Source organism: Camelus bactrianus, chromosome 7, assembly GCF_048773025.1.
Source record: "Camelus bactrianus isolate YW-2024 breed Bactrian camel chromosome 7, ASM4877302v1, whole genome shotgun sequence".
Lineage (NCBI taxonomy): Eukaryota > Metazoa > Chordata > Mammalia > Artiodactyla > Camelidae > Camelus > Camelus bactrianus.
The window spans coordinates 36,615,646-36,638,868 of record NC_133545.1 but is presented as its reverse complement, the minus strand read 5'-3'; the positions used below and the strand labels follow the sequence as shown (position 1 = coordinate 36,638,868).

The window sequence follows — 23,223 nt, the reverse complement described above, 5'->3', positions numbered from 1 at the left end:
AACTTAGCCTTAAAGAAATTTTATGTCAAGACATCTTGCTATCTGTGAAGCCATTTCATTTCCAATTATGTTGTTTCTATCAAAAAAAAATTGGTCTTGCTTTAAAACACAGCATGACTTTATGTATTTATGATGCATGCATTTTAATATAACAATGAATTACCTATTCCATTTTTACTATAAACTCTAAAAACAAGACATTGTTTTCTGAGAACCACATTTAAAAGTCTTTATGTTATGCTATCATTGCCCCCCCCCCAAAATAAAGCTTATGTTTAACAGAGCCGATGAACCAGAGGGAGCAAACTGGCAACTCACAGGATGAATGTGGCCCACAGACAGCTTTTCATGGGTCTGAACAGCTTTTGTTTGAATTAGCTGTCAACATAATTGGAAGACTTCATATAAAATTCAGGTTGTCTACCTTCTCTTAAAAATTCTGAGGGTATGGTAACACTGGACCCAAACTGCAGCTTGGGTCCCAAACTGCTGTCTGGTTTTCAGCTTCCTCCTGCACTCTGTCAGCTCCCTGCAATCACTCACGATCCCTGCTAAGACCCTATAGGCATCTGAGTTTGTGATCCCTGAGATAATCCAGCTCTATAAAGTGTGCTAACCAGGAAGAAGAAAATCAGAATTTATTTCCTAACATAATGAAGTTGGTCCATCGAGGTACTCACTTTCAATATCTGAACTCTATAAATGAAAATGCAATGCTATGCCACAGGATGCTGTGAATAGTTAATGCTGTTTTAATGAAGGAAAAAAAAGTTGCTGTTAAAGTCAGAGTCCTTTCCTTTTCTCTATTCTAAAATACCTCTGAAATTTTACTATAACTCTACCAAGTTACCCTTGATAGCACAGAACCATTAACTTCCATTAACTTGAAGTAAAAAAGAAAATTTTAGGATGCTAATTACACAAGCAGAAGTTTTTTTTTTTCCAGTTAAGTAGATGTAGAATATATTAATATCAAGTAATATCTTAACTATTTATTTAACGGAGGTACTGGGGATTGAACCCAGGATTGAACCTAAGCACATGCTGTACCACTGAGCTATACCCACCACCCTTAACTCTTAAATAATATGGTTATGATAGAAATGGCTTTTTTCAGAGACATCAAACACCTTTTAAAAAAATTAATTTTAACAAACCACATTATTTGCCATTTATGTTGCATTAATAAAGCACTGTTATCTGAAGTAAAAAGAATTTTCAGTTAACATAGTTGGTAGAAACTCTGAGTTTTTCTGTGATTAACATGTAATGTGGAAGAATGGCTGAATGCTGTCATAAAATATATGACACAACCAGATACGTAATGTGACATGAAACAGAATCTTGATTTTGATTAGCTGTGGTATTTTGGGGCCTGAAACTTGAGAGACGTGTGTGGTCCTAGAAAGGGCTCTCAAGGATCACTGAGTCTATTTCCTTCAATATATGTATGAGGAAAATAAAGCAGACACTGCAATGTTTAAATGAGTATGCAGTATGGGGGCTAAAGTAAAACTAAAGTAGAAATAGGAACACTCATTCTGTACCATTCTGTGCAAGGGAAACTTCTCTCTCCTATAGAACAGGATTCCTAAAAAGCAGTAATAAATCAAAGAATATTTTTAAAAGAAGGCAATTGCCCAATTTCTTAATTACATTTATATGTCTAACAAACCTCTTATTTAAGACAGTAATTCTTACAAACAGCTATACAAACCCATTTCTCTATTCGTTGAGAGGGTTACATCTCAAGACACTACAAAGATTAACAAGTACATCTTTATGGAGTGTTCTGGTATGCTAAGATGGAAAGATATTTTATTATATGTTCTTAACATATTGATTTTTTGGCAATATATCTGCACATTTTTTTGGTAGCTACTAGTCTATAACACTTGTTTTTCATTCATACTAACATTCCTCAATACTTAATCCCCTACCTTTCCTAACTGCATCTTTTCCCCGAGAGATGACAATATAAGATGTCTGGACTCAAATCAAAGGTTCAAAAAGCTTTCTTCTTAATAAATCACTTCAGTGGCTTATTTTCACTTAGATGGTAGATTTTAACATCATTTCCTTCTACAATCTCCATTTTATGCCACTGTTTTGTGGCTTTTTCAGTTGCTGCGTTTACTACTTATTATAGCTGGTGTAGCATTGTCAAGGCAGGAAAGCTAAGATGACTGCCCTGATGAGAACTATTCAATAGAGACAGAGCAGGGAATAATCTTTCCATTTTAGCTAATCCATATAAATGTTTCCTTCCATCAATACAGGCAACCAAATTCTGTATTTGCAAATAACAACTACTTTGAAAATATAAAGTCTTAGGAATAGGAAAACGATGGATACACTACTTCATTGCAGAATAAATTTTTGAAAGCTATTTTCAATTATTTTGTTTCATTTGAAAATAAGTAATTTTATTTTGCCCTCTTGTCAATTCTGGACTGTGTATACTCCACGTGAAATAGAAAGGAAACAGGTGAAATACAATGATGAGGACAGTGGTCAACAGAGAAAAAGTGTGTATCATGGGAGCTGTAATGGAAGGGATATTTCTCCTTTGTCTCTGACAGAGTCAAAGGGACATGGAAAGAGAAAACCAGCCACCTAAAATGTGGTGGATAGCCTTTCTGAGGAGCCCTTGTATTTGGCTTCTTTCAAATATTTACTAGGTTTAGAAACTAGGAGCCCAGTTTTGACCTTTCGACCCATTCTTCCTAAGGCACTAGTCAGTGTTGTACTTTGAGTTGAGATTTAAGCTGTAGCTGAAAGATGAGGATGGGTGCCGTAACAGGAAGAAGGTAAATACTCTCATCTTAAAGATTCCAAAAAATAACTAACAATCACTATTTCATAGGTGTATTACAAAGAAAAATATCCTCCAAGTCCCTAAAATCATTTTTACCAAAGGCATGAATCCTTGCCAGCAAAGTGAGAGGATCTTTTGATCTGGTACCCTTTGGGTGCATTAGGGTTAGAGAAGACTGGTTATAACCATTCTGTGAAACAGTGCTCTGCTGGAGCAGGTCATGCTGGCTTGTCAGAGCTGACTCAACCTTTATTAATTTGCAAATGTTACATGTTACATGATGGAAACTGAGAGCTAGTTTGCCAACAAAGCACTGTGTGAAAGACAAGAGAGTGCTTGAGGTAGACTCCTGTTTCTGCAACTTAACTTACTACTATGACAGAAATGACAGAAAACTTACTTCTCTAGATCAGTTTTCTCAACTGGTAATACTACTAGTATTGTACTTCATATGAGGGACTAAAGACGGTAATAGGAGAAAAGCACTCAGCATACAGAATAACAAGCAGAATTAAGCACTCTATCAATGCTAGTTGTGATTTGTCATACATAGATGGTTCCTATGACTTTGTCCTTAAATTTCAAAGCAATTTTAATGGAATAATGAAGGAGCAAGGGTCCTGAAAAAAAGGCACTGCCAATAATTTCAAAAGAGAACAGGTATGCTTTTTTTTGTTCATTCTTTCCCAGCTACCCTACATGCAAAATTTCTAACTTAGCATACATTTAATTTACTTGCCCTTTTAAGACAAATATCATACAACTAAAAACTGTTAGAGGAGTATTACAATGCCAAAAAAAGAATCTCATGCTTATGGTAAATATTAGCCCTATTTATTGTATGAATGTAGGGCCCAGGTTCACTTTGTGAATGGTACTCCCTGGAATTGTGCAACACAATGGCCCTTTACAAAGCTGTAAGCGATCTTATCACTGATCAGGAATCTCAAACTGACAACGAATACAGCCCACGGAGATGTTTCAGTTGGACAGTACAGAGTTTTTTCTTCTTTTTCTAAAATCTGAAATGTAAATGCCTTTAAGAAATCAACTTAAGCCTACCACTCCCCATTTCTCATGTAAAGTACAGTAAAGTCTGAAGGAAACCAGAAGCAGCTTCAAAAAGAAGCCTCTCCCAGTGAAGTCACAGGATACAATTAACTTCTCCAGGAACTGAGTTGTCAGAATGTGTAAAGATCTGTCTACCAAGGAAACTTGTTACATTCTCATTGCCCAAGGTTTTTATCGGAGGCTGGTCACAAAAGCACCCCTGTGCCCAGCATATTCTAAAATTGTAGACTCCAGAAAGGAAAATAAGTGTTCAACTTAAAACATACCGTTTGTACAGTTTAGGTACAGCAAGCTACTCTTATCATTTACGAAAAGGATTATTTCAGTGTAGAAAGCTGTTTCCCAGTCAAGTTCCCAGACACCAGGCTCAGGTTAATAGGATGGCAGTCTCAGGCCTGTTCAGCTACCTCCTTTTGCATACCTTTAACTTTTCTTCCCTGACAGCCAGAGGGTAGCCTCAGTCCAGCGTTTCTATCTAACACCCCAAAGCCTTCCTTCTCTCACACAAAAATTCTGCACTTATCAATCACTAATAACCCCCACTGCTCCAGTTTTATTAACAAATAAGAATATAATTCAAACTTTACCTTATCAAGCCAAGCAGAAGTTGACTTATCTTCCCTATGTTATTAAGTATCACTCTACCAATCAGAACTTCTAGTTAGCATGAGGTACCTAGGATTCACCCTGAGATATGATTCCAGCTAGAGGTGGAAAACCAGTCACTTAAGCTGCCTGTTGGCTTTGTCACGTAAATATATAATTTCCATTTGACTGTTGGAAATACTGCCAAGGACTCCCATCACTGCCCTGAAGATCCTTCTCATCTCTCACTTCCAATTCTGTTCAACAATGTGCTGAGTCTAAGGCCATATGGATTTGATGTCGGCCACTGAGACGTAGGGCAGAAAGTGTACCAGCTACCAGGTTACTGCTCAAATGTGCCGCCAAGGATCTACTTCTGACCCGCTGGTGAGGAGGCACCTGACCCTGAACAGCCTTCAGCATTCTCTCACCCTAGATGCCTTTTTCAGCACCCAGGAAGCACTGCACCCTTTCCTGAAAAGGTCCACAGCCTCAGAAAACAAACCTTCTCAGTGTCTGTTCCTCAAGGCTCAGGGAGCTGAGGGCCACCATGGCTGCCAGCAAGAGGCTAAGTGGGGCTTAGCAGGCTCCACTGGAGACACATTCAAGTTCTACAGCCCGTGATAGATACCGTGAACCACCTAAAGGGCCTGAGTGCCTTCTGAGGAATCAACTGCCTGGACCAGGAAGAACTGAGTCCTGGAGCTCCTTGACATTGACAGGGCAACCAATTAGGAATGACCAGAACCTGAGCACTGCCTTCGCTCCCCCGTGGGACACTTTATCTGTGCCTAGAAAGGTTACCACTGTTCTACCAATCTGTGCACTGAACAGGACCACAATCACTCTCCCAATAACAATACAGCTTGCTGTCTTGGAAGGATCCAGATCATGAAACCTGGGGAACTGTCAGCTAGGGGTTGATAAGGCCTCAAGCATGGGCCATCTGGCCATCCTGGCCCCTCTGTGCAACACGTTTCTGAGTCCTGAGACCAGTCCTGAAGCTGCTGCTTTAGCCTCACAGCTTGGGAGGGAAAGGATATACCATGTCAGAATTCACTCAGATGCCAGGCAGGAATTTAAGCATATTTTATGGAGATCTTGTTCTGATGAATCTCCTTTATTTGATTAAAGTGGTTTAAAAAGTACATTTGGCATTTGTTGAGATCATTCTCCCAAATAGTGGCAGTTGAAGTACCAGTCAGCTAGGACTGCTGGTGCTATTTAGAAATCTGAAGCAACCCAAGTATAAGTTTTATCTCCTCAAGCTAGAATTGGATTAAAATAAAGATTGGAGAGCCATGGGCCAAGCACTGTCAATTCTCAATCTTTGGAGCTGCTGATGGTTCCTAACTCCCTTCCAAGGAAATGAAAGAGCATCCATTTTGACCTGATGATGGGAAATCCCTTCCCCAATTGGTAGGGCTTGGGGTAGGACTCAAAATTACAGAATATTGGGGAATAAACCTCAGTCATCTCTTTCAGCATTAAGGAGGGAAAAAGCAAATAGCATCTTTATAATTACCGTAAGTTTTAAATGAGTGAAAACCCTATTCAATCAACTGCAACTTCCACCCCAAAATAAATAAATAAATAAATGACTGCCAAAATAAGAGTAAAAACAATAGCTGACCTTTTTATCAGTGTTTAGCAATCTCAGCTTATTTCAATAAAAAGCACCTTCAAAAAACAAGAGAAGCAGTAGAAAAGGTTTCTTCTGACAAAAGAAAATAAGCAGGAAGATTAAAGTTATTTTAATTTTAAAATAAGCTTTATATAATGGTTTTTAAAGACTGGTCAGATTTCATGTAATTTATAAGAAAGAATAAAAAATTTGCTGGCCACAAGCCCAGAGAACTTGCATTGTAGCAAAATACTAAAGTAGGGCATTCACCACAGACAAATGGAACCCTGCAGCTTTACCTAGGCTACAAACAGATTTTCAATCACTAACAAAGCCAAGTCGAACCTAATGCATTTTAAAAATCTGTACACAGTTAATTTAATCAAATGTACTCTGTTTTTATGATCTCAACACTATGCCCTGAAGGTAAACAGCAGCCAGTGTCTCCTTAAATACTTAAGTGGATTTTGAAGTTTGTTAGGACCTTAACATACAAAACTATGTGCTAAGTATTTAAATTGAGCAATTTGGAAGCTATTGTTTACATCATTTATATCATGATTTGCTAACCTTGAAGATAATTTTTTAAATTCCATTATTTTCTTCTTTGAGTACTTAAATATTTACTTGATGATGATTACTACTTTTAATAAAGCATAAAAAGTTCATTGGCAAGTATCAAGCCAAGGTCCCGTAAATGCCTCTAGGGGCCTAAGCAAGTTGAGAATGTAACACAACAGGGACAACCAGAGATATGACACGCTCCATCTAAAGCAGTCAAAAACAAAAAGAGAACACAAACAGTGTGGGCTACACAACACTGTTTGTGAGCTGACAAACGGGCCACAAGTTTGTAACTCCCAAATGAAAGCTTGGAACCAAAATCTAAAGAGTTTTTTTTCTAATATAGTTGCTTCCTGCCACGAAGCAACTTTATAGATTTTGATTAGTGCAAAGTAGTTACATATGGGCTGTGCCACTTACCTGGAGATTTCCTGTCACATATCTACATGTTCTGGATGGGAGTTAACTATAAACATAAATACCTGGAACATTTTTAAACAACCTTTGTTTTTGCTTTCCATAAAATTGCAAATACTTATTTTCATTACATAAAAATGGAATACCACTACTGAAGTAGCATTTTACCTGTTTAAGAAATCGGTCAGATGCGTTGCTGTGCTTGGCTAACACACTTGGCAGAGAAGGATTAGCATATTCAAACTGAGGATTGTAGGTATAGTCAGCCTTGAAGAATCTCAGTTTTTCTTTCTCCAAGTTGGTGGGCTTTATAGCAGTCAGTATACAAAACTTCTTTCCAGAAAAGTCATCTCCTTTTTCAAAGCTTCTAGAGAGCTGAGGCTGCGGCTTTGGCTTTGGAAGAGTAGAGAAGTGGCATCGCTTGACCTTCCTTTCGCTTGGGGGTTTAGGTGGAGGTACTATGCTGCTTCCTGTAACAGAGATACCATGTGTAAACTTTACAGGACTTGACACTGAACTAGTGACAAAAGCAGCAGGCTGCCTTTCTAGACAGCACCAAGTGCTGCTGCGCACCACGGGCACTGGGGCTTTCATCTTGTGAAGCTCTTTACTGCGACAAGAGCTAGGGGATTTGCTGGGTTTTCTACATCTTTTGGAGTAGGTGGAGGAAGGTTGTTTCTGTGAATGATGCTTTCTCTCCTCTTTGCTCTGCAGTAGGACATTGTAACTACTGGTTCCAGTTGTGAAAATGTCCTTCAGTATTCCAGGAGATAAATGTGAAATGCTTCTTTTACTGTCAATGATCAACGACTCTTCTGCATTTAGAACAGACTTCTTAGCAAGTTCTTGCTCAGGCCAGTGCAGCTTTTCTGTGTTAAAAAACAAAATCAAAACAAAAGAAATAACAAAGGCACCAGATGAAGCAAATAGTTTACTATATAAAAAGCATTCTGAAGGCTCTGTAAACTTTATAATTTTGCAACAATCTTTACCAAAGACATTTTAAATGTTAAAAGAATATATTACTACACTTTGGTCATGCTAATGCCACTTACATATGAGTGTATACATGCTAAATTATCGGTAAAAATCCTCAACTTCAAACCACTTAGATGATCAAAGTCAAATAAAAATGTAAGATAATACACATAAATAATCTGAATACCCAACTCTATCAGATAATATGGATTTTATAGAAAGGATATAGTTTTCAATAGTAATACCAATGTCAAAGTAAAACTCAAGATACTTTCAAAGCCAATACAATCTTGAAATCTGACACAACATATAAAGGTAGCCATCAGTAAAAGAAGGACAACACTGTCTTAGCTATCTCAAAAAACATTTTTAAGATTAAATAAATGATATGTGTATGCTCAGGCATGTTTTAGTAATGTCACTCAGTATTACTTGGTTGATTTTCTTAATTGTAGGTGACAGGTTAAGATTAAAGAAAAATCAACTATTCTTGCCAAGACAGGAAAAAAAAAGTGTAATCACTATGTAAAATATCAGTATATCACATGTCACAATAAAGAGAGGTCAGTTTTGCCTTTAGATCTCAGAAGTGCTATAAAGAGGTAAGAATCAATTGAAATACTGTTGTTCATGCACTGTTTTAAAGCTGTGTTGATTTACACTCTTTCATTGCACAAATATAGGAATACTGCTAAGTAGGTACATGGATCTGAAAAACATCTGTATAAATGCATTGTTCTTGCCATCAATCAGCTCTAATCTGGCTCTGTAGGCAAAGCAGTCCTATGCAGATCTGAGTGATAACACAAAGTAGTTCAAGCTTGTATATGAAAAACAAAAGATACAGACAATAACCTAGAGTTCAGAGAAGGAAGAGAGCAATGTGAAGACAAGCAGGTGAGCAGATTTCAGGTAAACCTTTTAGAGCATTCAAATTCAGTTCTAAATCGACGAAGTGTTTGAGGTTGTCCTAAATCTTGCTATTTGAACTCCTATCTGCTTATAAACCTTATAAGCCTTTTCTAAATCCTTTCTGCAAATGTGATATATGATCCTCTCAAGCAGCTCTACTTTCCAAGTCTCATGGACCTTACACCTCTAGCCCTCAACCTCTGGCTCCTACTATGGAGACAATTTAAGTGCTAGCTGACTTGGACAGCTGCCTGCCTTGCCGCGGACACGTTTTTATTCCATTTTTTTTTAAACCTGCTTATTCACATAGATCTGTCACTTATTCAAGATCATACATTTAGGAGCCTTTCAATAATATGTAGTAAAAAATAATCATAACAATAATAATAGCAGTCACTATTTGTTGACACATTTATGGGAATTTGGGATTTCACCAAAAACTGCACGTTATATCACTTAAGCTTCAGAAATGTTAATCTGCTCAAGGTTATGTGGCAAGAAAGTAGTGAGCAGCAAACTGTGATATGAATGTAAATGTGTCTGATTATGGAGTCCATGCTCATTCTATTATACATGATCATTCATCCAATTATCAGCAGACATTTAGTATTAAGTCTGCTACATGCACAGTACTACATGGTAACCTGAATAACTGATGTACTAAGATAGGTACCAGGACCATGTTTTATTCATCTTTCTCTTTCCAACAACTAGCATAGTATCTGGTAGACATTCAATAAATGTACACTGAATAAAGGAATGAATGAATGAATGAATGGCATGACCATAAACATGCCATTCTCTAACCATTTAGGTACAGGTATTTGTAGTTCTGGAACCATTCTATATTTCTATAAGGAGATCACTGCAGAAGTGGAAATACAACAGAAGACTCTGAACCAGTGGTTCTCAACTAGGAGCAATTTTGTCCCCAGGGGACACTTGGTTGTCACAACTAGGGAGGGGTACTCTAGCATCTTGTGGGTAGACGCCAGGGATGATGCTAAACATCCTTCAATGCATAGGACAGCCTCCTACAACAAAAGTACTTGCCCTAAAATGGTGCCAAGGCAGAGAAACCCTGCCCTAAATGTAAGTTTTTAAAGCCCAGAAGACACAGGGTTTAGGGTAAAGAAACAGTATCAGGTCAAAGCAGATAATAAACAATCCAATTATGTAAGGTACTTAGAAGTCCTCTTAGTTAACATTTTATAGGCCAATATGTGAACTTTGAGTCCTGCTGTCTAAAGATAAAAGTATGAACTTGCAAGGGCTAAATAAAATGTCTACTACATGTGCAAGTTGAGAGGTAGGAACCAGACTGCACAAGGTCATGTTGAAGGTTGACTGTACAAAGAAGCCATTCAATAATGTTAAAAACCAGCCCCAAATAAACAGAACAAACAAAACTCCCATCAGGGGCTGGTAGGTCCCAGGTCCTCAAGGGTTTCACACTTAAGTGCTGCCAACTGATAGTTAGAACTGGGCAGGCTGGGCAAACACAGGCTGCAGTCCAAATGCCCATGAACAATGTCAGTTTCCCTAACAAGGCACCACAAGTTTAGGAGGCAAGAGGTGATAACGAAAGGAAGACTGAAATGGACACTGAAAGGAAAAGAGCAAGAGAACCTAGATAAGAATAAGGGAATCACAAACCTAGAAAAGCCGGGTAAGAACTAGACACAGCCTGAAAGTTAAAGGGAGGTAATCAGGTTTTTCTCACTTGGTCTCCATAATAAAAGGGGAAAGTTGCCTCAAATTAAAATCAGTGAATAAAACTATGCTAAAGAACTCCTAATTTTAGTGATTTATTACAGGTGTATGGATTTTTTAAAAAACTGAATATTCAATGTAAAAATGCTTTCCTTGGTTCCTAAGACTCAGTAGCTTTATGACCAAAGAGCTGTGTTCATAGAATTCTGTTGTTTTGTCATAAAGCATCTGTGACCGCTAAATTCATAATTTTGCCCCATCTCAAACAACCTGTACACTTTAGGATACAAAAAAGAAAGTCCCAAACCACCTGTCAAAACAGGAGTTGGAGGTGGGAGAGAGGTGACCGTGTGTATGACAAAACCCCTTCACCCATCTCAGGAGTTGCAGCCTTTCAGTTTCAGTTCAGCTGCTAATTTCCACCTGAGAGGTTTAGCAACAGTGCTTTCAAAGCTCCATCTGCTGAAAAGTAGTCTGGGAGTGCTGATAGTGTATTTGTTTACTAAAAGCCTATCCTGCCAAGTGTTGATATCCTGTGAAGTTCATGAATGTGGGGCAGGTGGTCCTTCAAACAACTCTTACAAGATGGATATAAATTAACTCCTCAGAGTCACGCTAATCATATTTTAGTTGTTAAGTACTAGAGAATCTAAAATACTGTTTTTGTAATTTTAAATACCATCATTTACTTTAAGAAAAAAAGACTTTTAAACACATATAAAAGCATTATAAAAAGACAAGATTTCAATGAAGAACACCTTATTCTAACTCTTTTTTTTCCAGAAAAATTAAAACTTTTTTTAAGCACAAGCAGGCTTCTTTGGACTGAAACTCATTTTTTCTAGTAAAAGTAATAAAAGAAATAAAAATCATACTTTCTCATATTAAAAGTCACTATATAATGTAACATTTTAGCTAACAGCAATTTGCTTCACTAAAGCTGTGGGAAAAAAAAAAATTTGTTGATCAAGGAAGTCATTCACCCCAATCTGATTACCCATATTGAGAGAAAAAGGGGAAATAATATTACATTAAAAGTGATACTCAGTACATTCACAAGTAGGTAAATATACTGAAATTACCAACACAATGAAAGCTTAATTTGTATCTAGAACAGCAGAAAATAATACCAGTATTCCTGGCTTCCATTCCCAGCTCTTTCAATAACCTCTCTGTAATATCAGCCTAATCACTAAACTCATCAGTGCCTCATGTTCCTCATCGAAAGGAATGGGAGAGAGAGGGGAACACTGCTCACTAAACTCTTAGTGTTTCATAACTGAATAGGTGAGGTTTCACAGTAATTATAAGGTCCCTGGTTGAAAGGAAGATTAGATCATCGAAACAAAGCTTGGTGGAGAATACCATTCAACCTATTTTGGCCCATAAAATGGCAATTTCATATGGTTCACTAATACTTATGAAACCTAAGAATCTGGGATAATTTTATAACACAAAACAATAGGCTGCTTGATTACAAACAGAAGAAAAGGCAAAATAAAGCAAAACAATCCCCCAAAAGATAAACACTTTAATTTTACTAAGATGTTCATCACTTAAAACTCATACAATATCTGTCAACAGCAGAAAGGATGAATAAATTGTGTTATATTCATACAAGTGAATACTATATTGCAATGAAAAAGAACAAGTTGAGATTGCAAGCAACAATATAGATGAATGTCACAGACAATACTAAGCAAACAAGGCCAGATCAAGAGAGTACATACTGTATAATTCCATTTATATGTAGTTCAAAAACAGGCAAAACTAACATATGGAATTAGAAGGCAGGACAGTGGTTACCTTTGAGTAAGGAATTATAACCTGGGAGGAGGTACCAGGGTACTGGGGCTAGCAATGCTCTATATCTTGTTCTGGGCAGTGGTTACATAGGTATAGATTCATCAGGCTGCACATTTAAGACTTACACACTTTACTGAATATAAGTTACACCAGAATTTTTGAAAAGGTATATAAAAAGTCAGTATCCTTAAAAGCATATTCATTGCCCAAGTTGTCTGCATTATAACAGATAGTCTATTAATTACAATATCTCTAAATTCAACATTATCCAATATAGTTTCTCAACTGTAAGTAAAAAGAGAGAGATCAAAAGGCTAGTATCATTCAAGAACTGAGAAACTCAACTGTACTGAGGATTTTTAAAAACGTCACAGTCCCAGGTAGGAGCACTTTAATGTTACTCTATTAGCAAGGATTCTTATAATGTGACACTATTGGGTTTTTTTGGTCAAAATCTGCTGTGTGTGTGTGTGTGTGTGTGTGTGTGTGTGTCTTTTTGTTTGTTTGTCTGCAGTCAGAAACATTTAGGGTATTCGATAATGCCAGAAAATGATGGTTGTGATAAAAGAAACAGCATTAAACACCACCTAAAACAATAGTGAACATGAGAGAAGACAAACTTCCCCAGGAAGACAAAACTCCTCATCATGGCACATGAAGTCACTCATGGTCAGGTCACTCTGCCTCCCTGGCCTCATCGTGCACAGTGTTCCCCCTTAGGCAGCCCCTTCTAGCCTCCTTTCATTTTGTCAATCCCTCACACTCACCACTCTCTCTCCAGACACAACCTCTTCACATTCTGCTCCCTATGTTTGGAGAGCCCTTTCTTCCTCTCTCTGTTATATTATTTGCTATTCATCCTTCAGTTCAAATATCACTTGTTCAGGAAATCTTCCCTTGAAGGTTCTTTGACTCACTTGTCATGGCTGCAGTCCTGTATTTGTTTATTTGATGGCCTTCCCCATCACTGAAATTATAAGTCCCATTATGGCATACATCTGTATTTGGTTTTGCTTACTTAATGCCCTGAGAGGTGGCCAACGAAAGAGAATATTTGAGAGAAGAGAAAGGATATAGGATTTGAATGCCTGAAGGTGGAGGAAAATATCATACCAGACGCATTCATTTTTTAAAATGAAACAATCAGTGATGTTGAGGACAAGTTTTAATGGCAGGTGTTACTGCTGCAGGACAAACAGGAGCTGTGTGCCTAAGTGTATTCATCCCCGATGGCCAAACACTGCTGTCAAGACTTTTGTCTCCAGTATTTTTAAACATTCACTTTTGTTACAAAGGAGCTTCATTTCCAGATGATTCATTAATCACTTCTTATATCACATACAAAATATGGGCAGTAGGAATTCATAAGTTAACATAGTCTTATATTGAATGGCTTCTGACAGCATTTGGTTACTCACTGAATGAGCTAGATGTCTTCTTTCCTATCCTGAAAACAATTTTATAGTCAAGTAAAATGTGATCTTTCAGGTAAAAATTACTACAGATTTGCCTGTGATAAAAACTTAAAAACAACACCTGGAGTAAACTGCCAGCTAATGTACCACTGATATTAAATGAGATCTTCATGTTGAATTTTGCAGCTTAAATCAGCATGTAGTCATTGGAACAGCCTTCTGACTTTCCTACTGGTTGAGATAATGGGCTCTGGAATGGAGCTTCTCCGGTTTGAATCTTGGCTGTTTATTAGCATCTGTGACCTTGACCAAGTTATTTACCATCTTTGTGCTGCAGTTTCCTTATCTGTAAAAAGGGATAATAACACTATAGACCTCACAGTATTGGTATGAGGATCAAAAAAGTTAATATATGTGAAGTGCTGAGAACAGTGCTGGCCTGCACTAAGCAGCACGTGTTATTTATCAGCATTGTTATTATATTCACTATTATATTCGGCTCCCAGAGAAATACTCCAAGGAATAATGTAAATGGAAAAATATTTAGGATCATAAAATTTGGATTCCTGAGGTAAATTTAACATTAATAAATTCAACGTTCTAGAATCAACATTTTAGTAGCTTTAGTATAATAAACTATCTTCTTTTAAAAGCTATGTGGTGGCAAAGAAATCTCTGATTTGATTCCATTTCACACAGTATACATAGCATACACATCTTTAGTTTACTTCTCCAATCAGCAGTTCCACCAGGATGTTATACTTAGATCCTATTAAACCATGAAGAGTAAGTCAAAAGTGGGTAAGATAGGCAGGTACATAGGAAGTGATTTCAGAAACAAGTAACTGCTTTAGTCCTGAAATAAAAAACAACCAGTTTGCTCTATATTTATAGCTATTTTAGAGCTGAAAAGAAATGAACACATTTCCATCAGTACTCTCACCAACAATCAAGCTCTTAATGCTAACCAGAAGAGCATGGGCTTCTTAGAAATCAATGAATAGTGTGGGGATAGTAAGGGGGAAAGGGGCCATGCTTTCGGCTAAACTCTCTTCATAGTTTCTAGCAGTCAAAACTGGGCTTTCTGATATGTCAGCGAAATGCTGGGCATGGGGTTCTAGAACTATCATTTTAACTAGTCAAGAACCATATAAAATAAATGGAGAAATGATTTTGAAAAATAATCAGTCAGCTGTTTTAAATTTGAGGCTTGAATTGTCTCAAATGGCTATTTGAATTTTTACTAAGCTATAGAAATTCACTGCCGAATTATCTATCTCAGGATATGCAACACGCAAAGCTGGATTGATAAGTGTATTGTCAATCAACTATAGAAAGGGAGTTGAGGCAAGAGGAGTGAGTCTATTATAAAGTCTCTCTCCTGAAACTTCCAACTCTGCATATTGAAAATCAGGAGATCCACTTCGTATTGCCGACTGACTGGTCACAACATCCTCTTTCTAAAACTAATATCATCTTTATTATCTAATATTATCTAAAACTAATATTATTCTTTCTCTATAATGATTGCCATGCTAATCATTTAATAACCTTCACTTTGACAGAATTTAGTATATTTTTCATCAAGGCAGTGGTTCTCAAATGAGGGAGGAGGCATGGTAATTCTGCTCTCCAGGAGACATTTGACAATATCTGGAGACATTTTTGGTTGTTAAAATTCTGTGTGCGGTGGGACGAGAGGGTTTACTATCTACATATTAACAGTGCCCAAGTTGAGAGACCCTGCTCCAAGACAAAAAGAAGATAGTTTTTTTAAAGTAACTTTCAATATTTTCATTGTATTTTAAGATGAAAGAATAGCATCTATATAAAATTACTTTAAAAAAATCTAATGCCAATTTAAGTTGCCTCTTAAATGTTAGATCTTGTAATTGTCCATGCTTCCTGTCAACATAAATAACAACAAGATGAATTACAGGAGTTATGACTGCACAAAATCAGCTCCCTATTTTCTAACATGGAACATGAAATAAAGTAGTATAAAATTAAGACCATAAATATTTTCATTAAAGATTAATTTCGTTACACAATTTAAAATTTTGCAGAAAAATGTCTATTAGGTACTGCAATGCCCTAAAGTAAAAAAACCTGGCCTTATTTCTAGACGAGACATTTCCCTTTACTCTGTTGTTCTTCGTTGTTTTTAGTCATGATGCTAGACTACAACAAACCCTGTCTTGTAGTAATGTTAGAATCAAATGACGGGAAAATGGCCTAGGAAATTATTTCAATATTATACAAGATAATTTTTAAATAGTTAATAGTCAACAGTTTTTTTTTTAAAATAACAAAACGCAAGTAAACTTTCTGACCTGGGGTCTAAATACCCATTTTTTGCGTTTGATATAATAAATACATGCTATAGAGTGACCTCTTAATACCAACTCAAAACGTTCTGACTTAACAATAAAAGCATACATACAAAGAAACAGTATAAATGCTGATATACAGAGATGTGCTCTTTTGCTTAGCTCTGATTTTTCTGAGCATTCTAGAAAATTAGATCTTGGTGCAATATAATGCCCAATTACATACCTAATACGCTTTGAAACAGAATTTAACAGTATTTAGACTGTACATTTGTAGGGCCAGTAAACTATTATAGTCGACCTCACTACAGTTCACAGCACGTGCTTACTTATAATAAGTGACAAAAGGAAAAAGGACCGTTTTTCTCTCTTCCCTGCGCACATTTCTCCAGTGCACCTCCAGCGCGCTCCGCACTGTTCCCGGCGTCGGTTTGGTTACCGGAGCCCACATCCCACATTTACCTCGGCCTCCGGGCGGACCCTCCCCATACTCGAAGCAAACAGCCGGGAGGACGCTAGCCGCCCCTGCCAGCCCAGGCGCCAGCCCTTCTCGGCACTCACCTGTCACGCGAATGGACTCCAGCATCGTCCCGCTGAGGCCGCGGGCGGCGGGCCCCCGGGCGCTACGGGCGAGGGACTGACAAGAGCCGGGCGGGCCGCCCCTCGCCTCTGGCCCGTGCCGCAGAAGCGGGGTCGTGGCGGGAGGGTGCTCTCCGCGACGTGGGGCAGGAAAGGGGGTAAGGACGCCCAAAAACGGGTGGACACAGAGCCGCAAGCAGTGTTCCCTCCAGCCCTCAGGTGCTGGAAGGTACTCAAGGCCGCCCAACGGTGTGCAGCTGCCCCTCGTACCCGCCTCCGTGACGTTGCCGCTCCCCCGTTGCTAGGAAACGCTTCTCGCCGTCCGCGTGCGCTGAGTTTCACAGAGCCTGCGCCACTGGAGGCGCTCGAGCAACGGCGGACAGGCGCTCCGGAAGAGAGAAGGAACTACAACTCCCGGCGTGCACAGCGCAGGTCCCCGCCGCGGGGGCTGGTGGGCTGGGCTCTGGGAGAGGCTCAGGTCTCCAGCCTTTGGAATTCTCGTATTTTAACTGATCATCTCCGTAGACTTTTTTTTTTTTTTTTTTTTGCATTCCTTTTAATTGAAGTATAGTCAGTTTATAAAGTTATGTCAATTTCTGGTGTACAGCATAATGTTTCAGACATATATACATACACATGTTCATTTTCATACTATTTTTCACTATAGGTTACTATAAGATATTGAATATAGTTTTTTGTGCTGCACAGTATAAATTTGTTTACCTATTTTATATATAGTAGTTACTATTTGTGTGTTGTTGAAGAGGGCCTAACTCCTATAGCCTCACAAGAGAGAGGCGGTGTGACACTCAGTCCCAATTGTGAATTGCACACCGAGTCTCTTCCGCCTTTTAGTTGCCTTTCCGGGTGCAAAAGCTGAAAACTATAGATTGTGGCTGGTAATAGTGAAAGTGCTGGGAGCTCAACTACATTTACTAGTTAAGTACCTTGGCATAATATCCTTAATACTAAAATACAGATTCTAATTTATGGGCAGTTGATAGGGGCTAAATGTTTTTTGTTTATTACTGGCATGGGAAATATAGAGACTACACCATTTGCTGAACATTTTTTGAGTTTCTGAGACAGGCCTTGAGGATGTAAACAAGGAAAATGAATTGTCTGGAACTACCAGTCTAGGAGGAACTCATAAGATACTGTTGGCACTGTCAATTTTCAGAGCCACACTTTCTCTTTATCCTTCCTCAAGGTTGAGACAGGACACAGAAATAATCGTGGGATGTGTTTTCCAACTCAGGAACAAAAGGAAAGTGAAGTTATGTCAGGAACATTGTACTCTGAGAATGACAGAAAACATGTGAGAATCTGTATATTTTTCATCAATTAGGGAGGAACAGTGGAAATTTGACAGTGGATAACCCCACATCCTATTCTGTCAGAAAAATCCTGTGACTACTGTCTTTAGACTATATCCAGAATCCAGCCACTTCTCATTATCACCACTGCCACCATTCTGGCTCAAGCCACCACTATCATTTGTCTGGATTACAGCTATAGCCTCCTAGATGAACTCTGTATTTCCATTCTTGCCCTCTTCACTTTATTATCAAAACTCAGCAGTCAGCGTGATCCTGTTAAAAAGTCGGATGTCAGTTCTCTGTGAAAAGCACTTCAGTGGCTTCGTTTCTTACCAGTGAGGTCCTTCAGTGACGTAGCCTCCTGTCATCTCTTTGGTCCCATCTTCCACTACTCCCCCCCTTGGTCTCCTCCAGACATGCTGGTCTCCTTGACATTCCTCAACTATACCAAGCACTGCTTCACCTCACAACCTTTGCAATTTCGGATTTCCCCTGCCTGGAATACTGCCCTCCTTCCCTAACCCCATCTTTATGTCCACAGGACTAGCTCCTTCACTTCTTTCAGGACTTAATCCAAATGTCACCTGTTAGTGAGGCCTTTCCTGGCTGTTCAATTTAAAATTTCACTCCTTTCTCAGATTTTCTATCCCCCTTCTCTGCTTTATTTTTTTTCCCTTTAGCACTTAACATTATCTAATTTATTATGTATTTTACTGATTTATCTTGATTATTGTCTGTCTCCATCTCTAGAGCAAAATTTCCACAAGTGTGATTTTTGATTGTTCACTGCTACATTTCCAGCACCTAGAACAGTGTCTGGCACAAAGTCGGTACTTAATAAATTATTTGTAAGTTAATGAATAAGTAGATAATAGAAAGTATGCATTTTCAATGATAACTCAAAGAAAGTAGAATGATATAAAATGAGCGTGTAAAGAACAAATCTTCAAGTTAAAGCACTTGCTAGAGTAATGAGCAATGAATCCTTTGCATTTAGAAGAGCAGTTATTCTTGCAACATATATCTTAAGGAAAAAGGCTGTAAATGAACCCTATACACCTAGCTTCCTTATATACCCAAAACTTTGAAACCTACTTTCCAAGTTTGCTATAAATATGTTACCTCTGCAAATTTCTAATTTTTCAAGTCTCTGCAGTTTAAGAACTGTATATCTAAAAAAAAAAAAAAAGACTTCATATGTTCAACATCTGAGTAAAGAATTTACTCTGAATGCTTTTACTAAGGCATGCTTAATCAGATTGTCCATTTTCATTATATTTTGAAGAAGCCAAGATGAATTATTTTATTAACTCCACAGCTATTTATTTATATACAAGGCACTAGGCTTAGTGCTTTAAGAGTACATAAAAGACAATGCTTACCCTCAAGACAGTTTCTAGCACAGAGGATATATATCTATATATACATATATACACACACCCATAATACAAGTTAGAAAATGGTGTGCACTAAAGCTTTGCCTCCCTCTTCAGCATTTTGTTAAATTTAAGAATTCTAAAATTAAACAATTTGATCACCCTGTAGTTAGCCCATCTGGAATATTATTTTATTCTTTACTTTAAAAATTATTTTTATGTTCACCCTACCAATATTTTCTGGTGTATCATTTTGATTCATGAATATTTTCAGTGATAAATCCTATACAGAGGTGCATATCAATTAATTTCAAAGCATTTAAAAAAGATGTTCTTTGTGTACCATTAGGCACTGAAGTACTCTTGCTAACAAATTCATGAAAACAAAGAGTTTATCTAATTTCTTACAAAACTAGTACTGTTATGGGCTCCTTTTACCGTTCCTGCCTATGCAATTATTCATCCTCATCAAGCTTTGTGCATCTGCTTTGTTAATTATTGATTCGTGCTGCGCCTGCTTAGTATTTCCATTGGGTACAGCATCTGCAGCTGTCCACTTGGCTGCTTTTGAGTCAGCTTTGTTTTTACATATCTGCCAGAACAATGAACAATTCCATCTTTCTGAGAAACTTCCTTTATACCTGTTTCTATATAAACTCCATTTTCAAAGCACTGATTGCAAAATAAAATTAAGAACTGTTAAAACTGCTCTTAATTTATGTGTCTCTAAGGATATGCCTCCCCCCTTTTTAAAGTTTTATTAAAGTTGTCCAATAATAGCCAAAAATGCTACTGCAGTTTTCCTATGGAAGCATTATACTTCACTTTTTTATGGTTATTTAAAAAAATTTTTTTATTTGTTATTGTATTACTTAATTATTTTATTTTCGGGGGGGAATAAGTAGGTTTGTTTATTTTTTGTGGAGGTACTGGGGATTGAATCCAGGACCTCGTGCATGCTAAGCATGCGCTCTACCACTTGAACTATACCTTCCCCTTTTTATGGTTATTTTTATGTTCATGACCAACATCATATTGTGGATCATTTTGACTTCTGAATCTCTTTTATGGTAATTTCCGTTAAATTTTAGACACAAAAATGATAGGAAAACAGTTATTATCATAGAAATATTGTTCTTTTATGTGTAGTGAGATTTTTATGTTATGGATAAAGATCTTATATTTTTCTAATTTTATCAGTAACTTTTGTTTAACTCATATGTAAATTTGTATATTCCATGTACCAACTTCATGGCAAGCTATTCATAACTGGTGGAGTTCCAGGATAATAAAAGTCAATCAAAACATTTCTGTAGAGAGAAGATCAGGCTTTTTTAAGGAAAAAAAGATTAACATCTTCCTTTTTAAAAGCTTAGAATACATCTGATCATTAATTTTGAATGGGGAAGCTGGGTAGTAAAGTCCAAGAAAGAGGAAAATAAAGATGGTGAAGACTTGGAAAAGGTTGTCAGTAATGTTAGTAAGCATTGCTAGTGCCAGTGGAGAGACAATTAACTATAATATTTGACTTTCTACAGCAAAAGTTCATTTTGTTGAGAGCAGATCAGGTATGTATTATGCTTGAAACTGATAAACAGTGTAATTTCTTAAGGGGATGTTATATTAGTAACTAAAAAAATTAGAACATTAAAACAATGTTTACTTTTAAATTTCAGATGAGAGCTTAAAAGAATGAGGGGAGGGAAGCTTCTAGAAAATTCTTTTGACTTTCCTCCCTGTTCACTTGGAAGCAATTTATAACATTCTATTTCATTGGAAATATATGAACTTAGGAAAATTAATCTGCAGCCTGCCACAAAAAAAGAACAGAGCAACTGGAGTTGCAACACCCCAGATTCTAACAAGCATTAACAGAAGCCTCAGGGCTGTTGTAAACGATAAAAGAAAAAAAAAAATCCAGGGAAAGTTGGTTTCTGTAGCTTTAAAAAATGTTTTTCAGTGCAGTTTGAATGCTTTCGGGATGTCTGTATAGAGAGAATGGAATGTTTTCAGCCTGTCTTTTTTCAGCAGAATGAAAAGCATGAAGTGGAAGCCAAATCAAAGAATGCTCTGTGAAACTGCCTCTGCCTTTTCACCTCAATGAAAACGCTCGGAACAGTACAAAAATCCTGGGGAACATTGTAATTTTTTTTTTTTGATAGGATGATTTGTCGTAAATGACTGAGGAAGGAAGGATATTTTTTAATCAGACCAAAAAAAATTGCCTATCTTCATTATATTCTGAATAAACCAAGATGTGCATAATTTACTCCTTCCACAGATATTTATTACATTTTTATTTTACTACCGGTAGTGCATACATATATACGTAAACCTGATATACATGTATCAGGCAGTCCTTGCGCACATACATCTGGGATGCTGTGGTGAGTAAATCAAATAGAATCCCAGTTCTCTCAGAACTTATAGTGAGAGAAACAACAATCAAGCTAACAAATGATGTAATCTCAGACACAAACATGTGTTAGGAAGTAGAGTAAATTGGGGAAGTATACTTGGTGGTGACTTGGAATAAAGTGGGGGACAAGCATTCGAAGTAGAGGGAATTGCAAAGGCAAAAGCCCTGAGATGGGAATGATCTTGACATGATCCTGGGGCTATGTGAAGGTCAGCATGGTTGGAGCCCAGTGAGCTGGAGAAAAGTGGTAGGAGAAAGGATCTCAGAGGTCGGAAGGGGGCAGGGAAAGGAGTTTGGACTTTATTCTAAGTGCAATCAGCAGCAACTGGTGGATTTAAAACAGGACAGTGACATAATGTGGCTTTTTTTTTTTTTTTAAAGATAGCATTGACTGCTCTGAAAACAATGGATGAGAGGGTGGAAGTGGAAGCAGCAGAACCAGACAGGAGACTCTTACAGTGGGTCAAGTTGGGGGTCATGATGGCTTAAGGTGGAATGGAAGCTGTAGAGAGGGAGAGAAGTAAAAGACCCAGGATATATTGTGGGGGCAGAGTTGATCGGTAGGTTGGTTATGTGGATAGGAGGAGAGGAAGAAGGAATTGAATAAAACACTAGGTTTTGGGCCTGGGTGGATAGTGGTGCCATTTATGGAAATGGAGAAGATTGGGGAAGAATAGGTTTAGTGGGGAAATTTCATTTTGTGTTTGTTAAAAGTTAAATACACCAGTTAGAAGTCCAAGTCAAGATTTCAAGTAGGTGGCTGGATATTACCGTTCAGAGTTCAAGGAAGTGATCATGCTAAAGAAATAAATTTGGGAACCATCAGTATATGGATGGTATTTTAAGTCATTGGGACTTATGAGATCACCTGGGGACTCTGTGTAGGTAAACAAGAACACTCAGGGTAGAATTGAGAGTTCTTAGTCATTTAGCTGTGGGGCAGAGGGAGAGGAGCCAACAAAGTTACACACACACACACACACACCTTCCTCAACTTATGATAGAATTATGTCCTGATAAACCCATCCTAAATCAAAGATGCATTTAATGTGCTCAACCTAACAAACATTAAAGCTTAGCCTAGCCTAGCCTACCTTAAACATGCTCAGAAAAATTACATTAAACTACACTTGGGCAAAATTATCTAACACAAAACCTATTTTATAATAAAATGATGACTTTCTCATATAATTTATAGAGTACTATACTGAAAGTGAAAAACAGGACGGTTTTAAGTATAGTGGTTACCTTCCTGATTGCAGGGCTGACTGGGAGCTGAGTCTCGCTGCAGCTGTCC

The 23,223-nt window shown here is 37.6% G+C and overlaps 1 protein-coding gene across 4 annotated transcripts in view; it reads right to left on the bottom strand.

Moving 5' to 3' along the window:
• The window catches only part of MATCAP2 (microtubule associated tyrosine carboxypeptidase 2), a 55,925-nt gene that overhangs the window by 23,675 nt on the left and 9,027 nt on the right, over positions 1 to 23,223 (bottom strand). Inside the window, exons 1-2 of one of the 4 annotated variants that reach the window (XM_045516957.2) lie at positions 16,795 to 18,235; positions 7,248 to 7,948 (exon numbers count right to left, since the gene is read on the bottom strand). In XM_045516957.2, the coding sequence (XP_045372913.1) occupies positions 7,248 to 7,948; positions 16,795 to 16,819 (726 nt within the window). In that variant the 5' untranslated portion in view covers positions 16,820 to 18,235. Of the gene's footprint in view, positions 1 to 7,247; positions 7,949 to 16,794; positions 18,236 to 23,223 lie in introns of those variants that run through there. The other 3 variants (XM_010955397.3, XM_045516958.2, XM_045516959.2) reach the window with 3 other exon arrangements.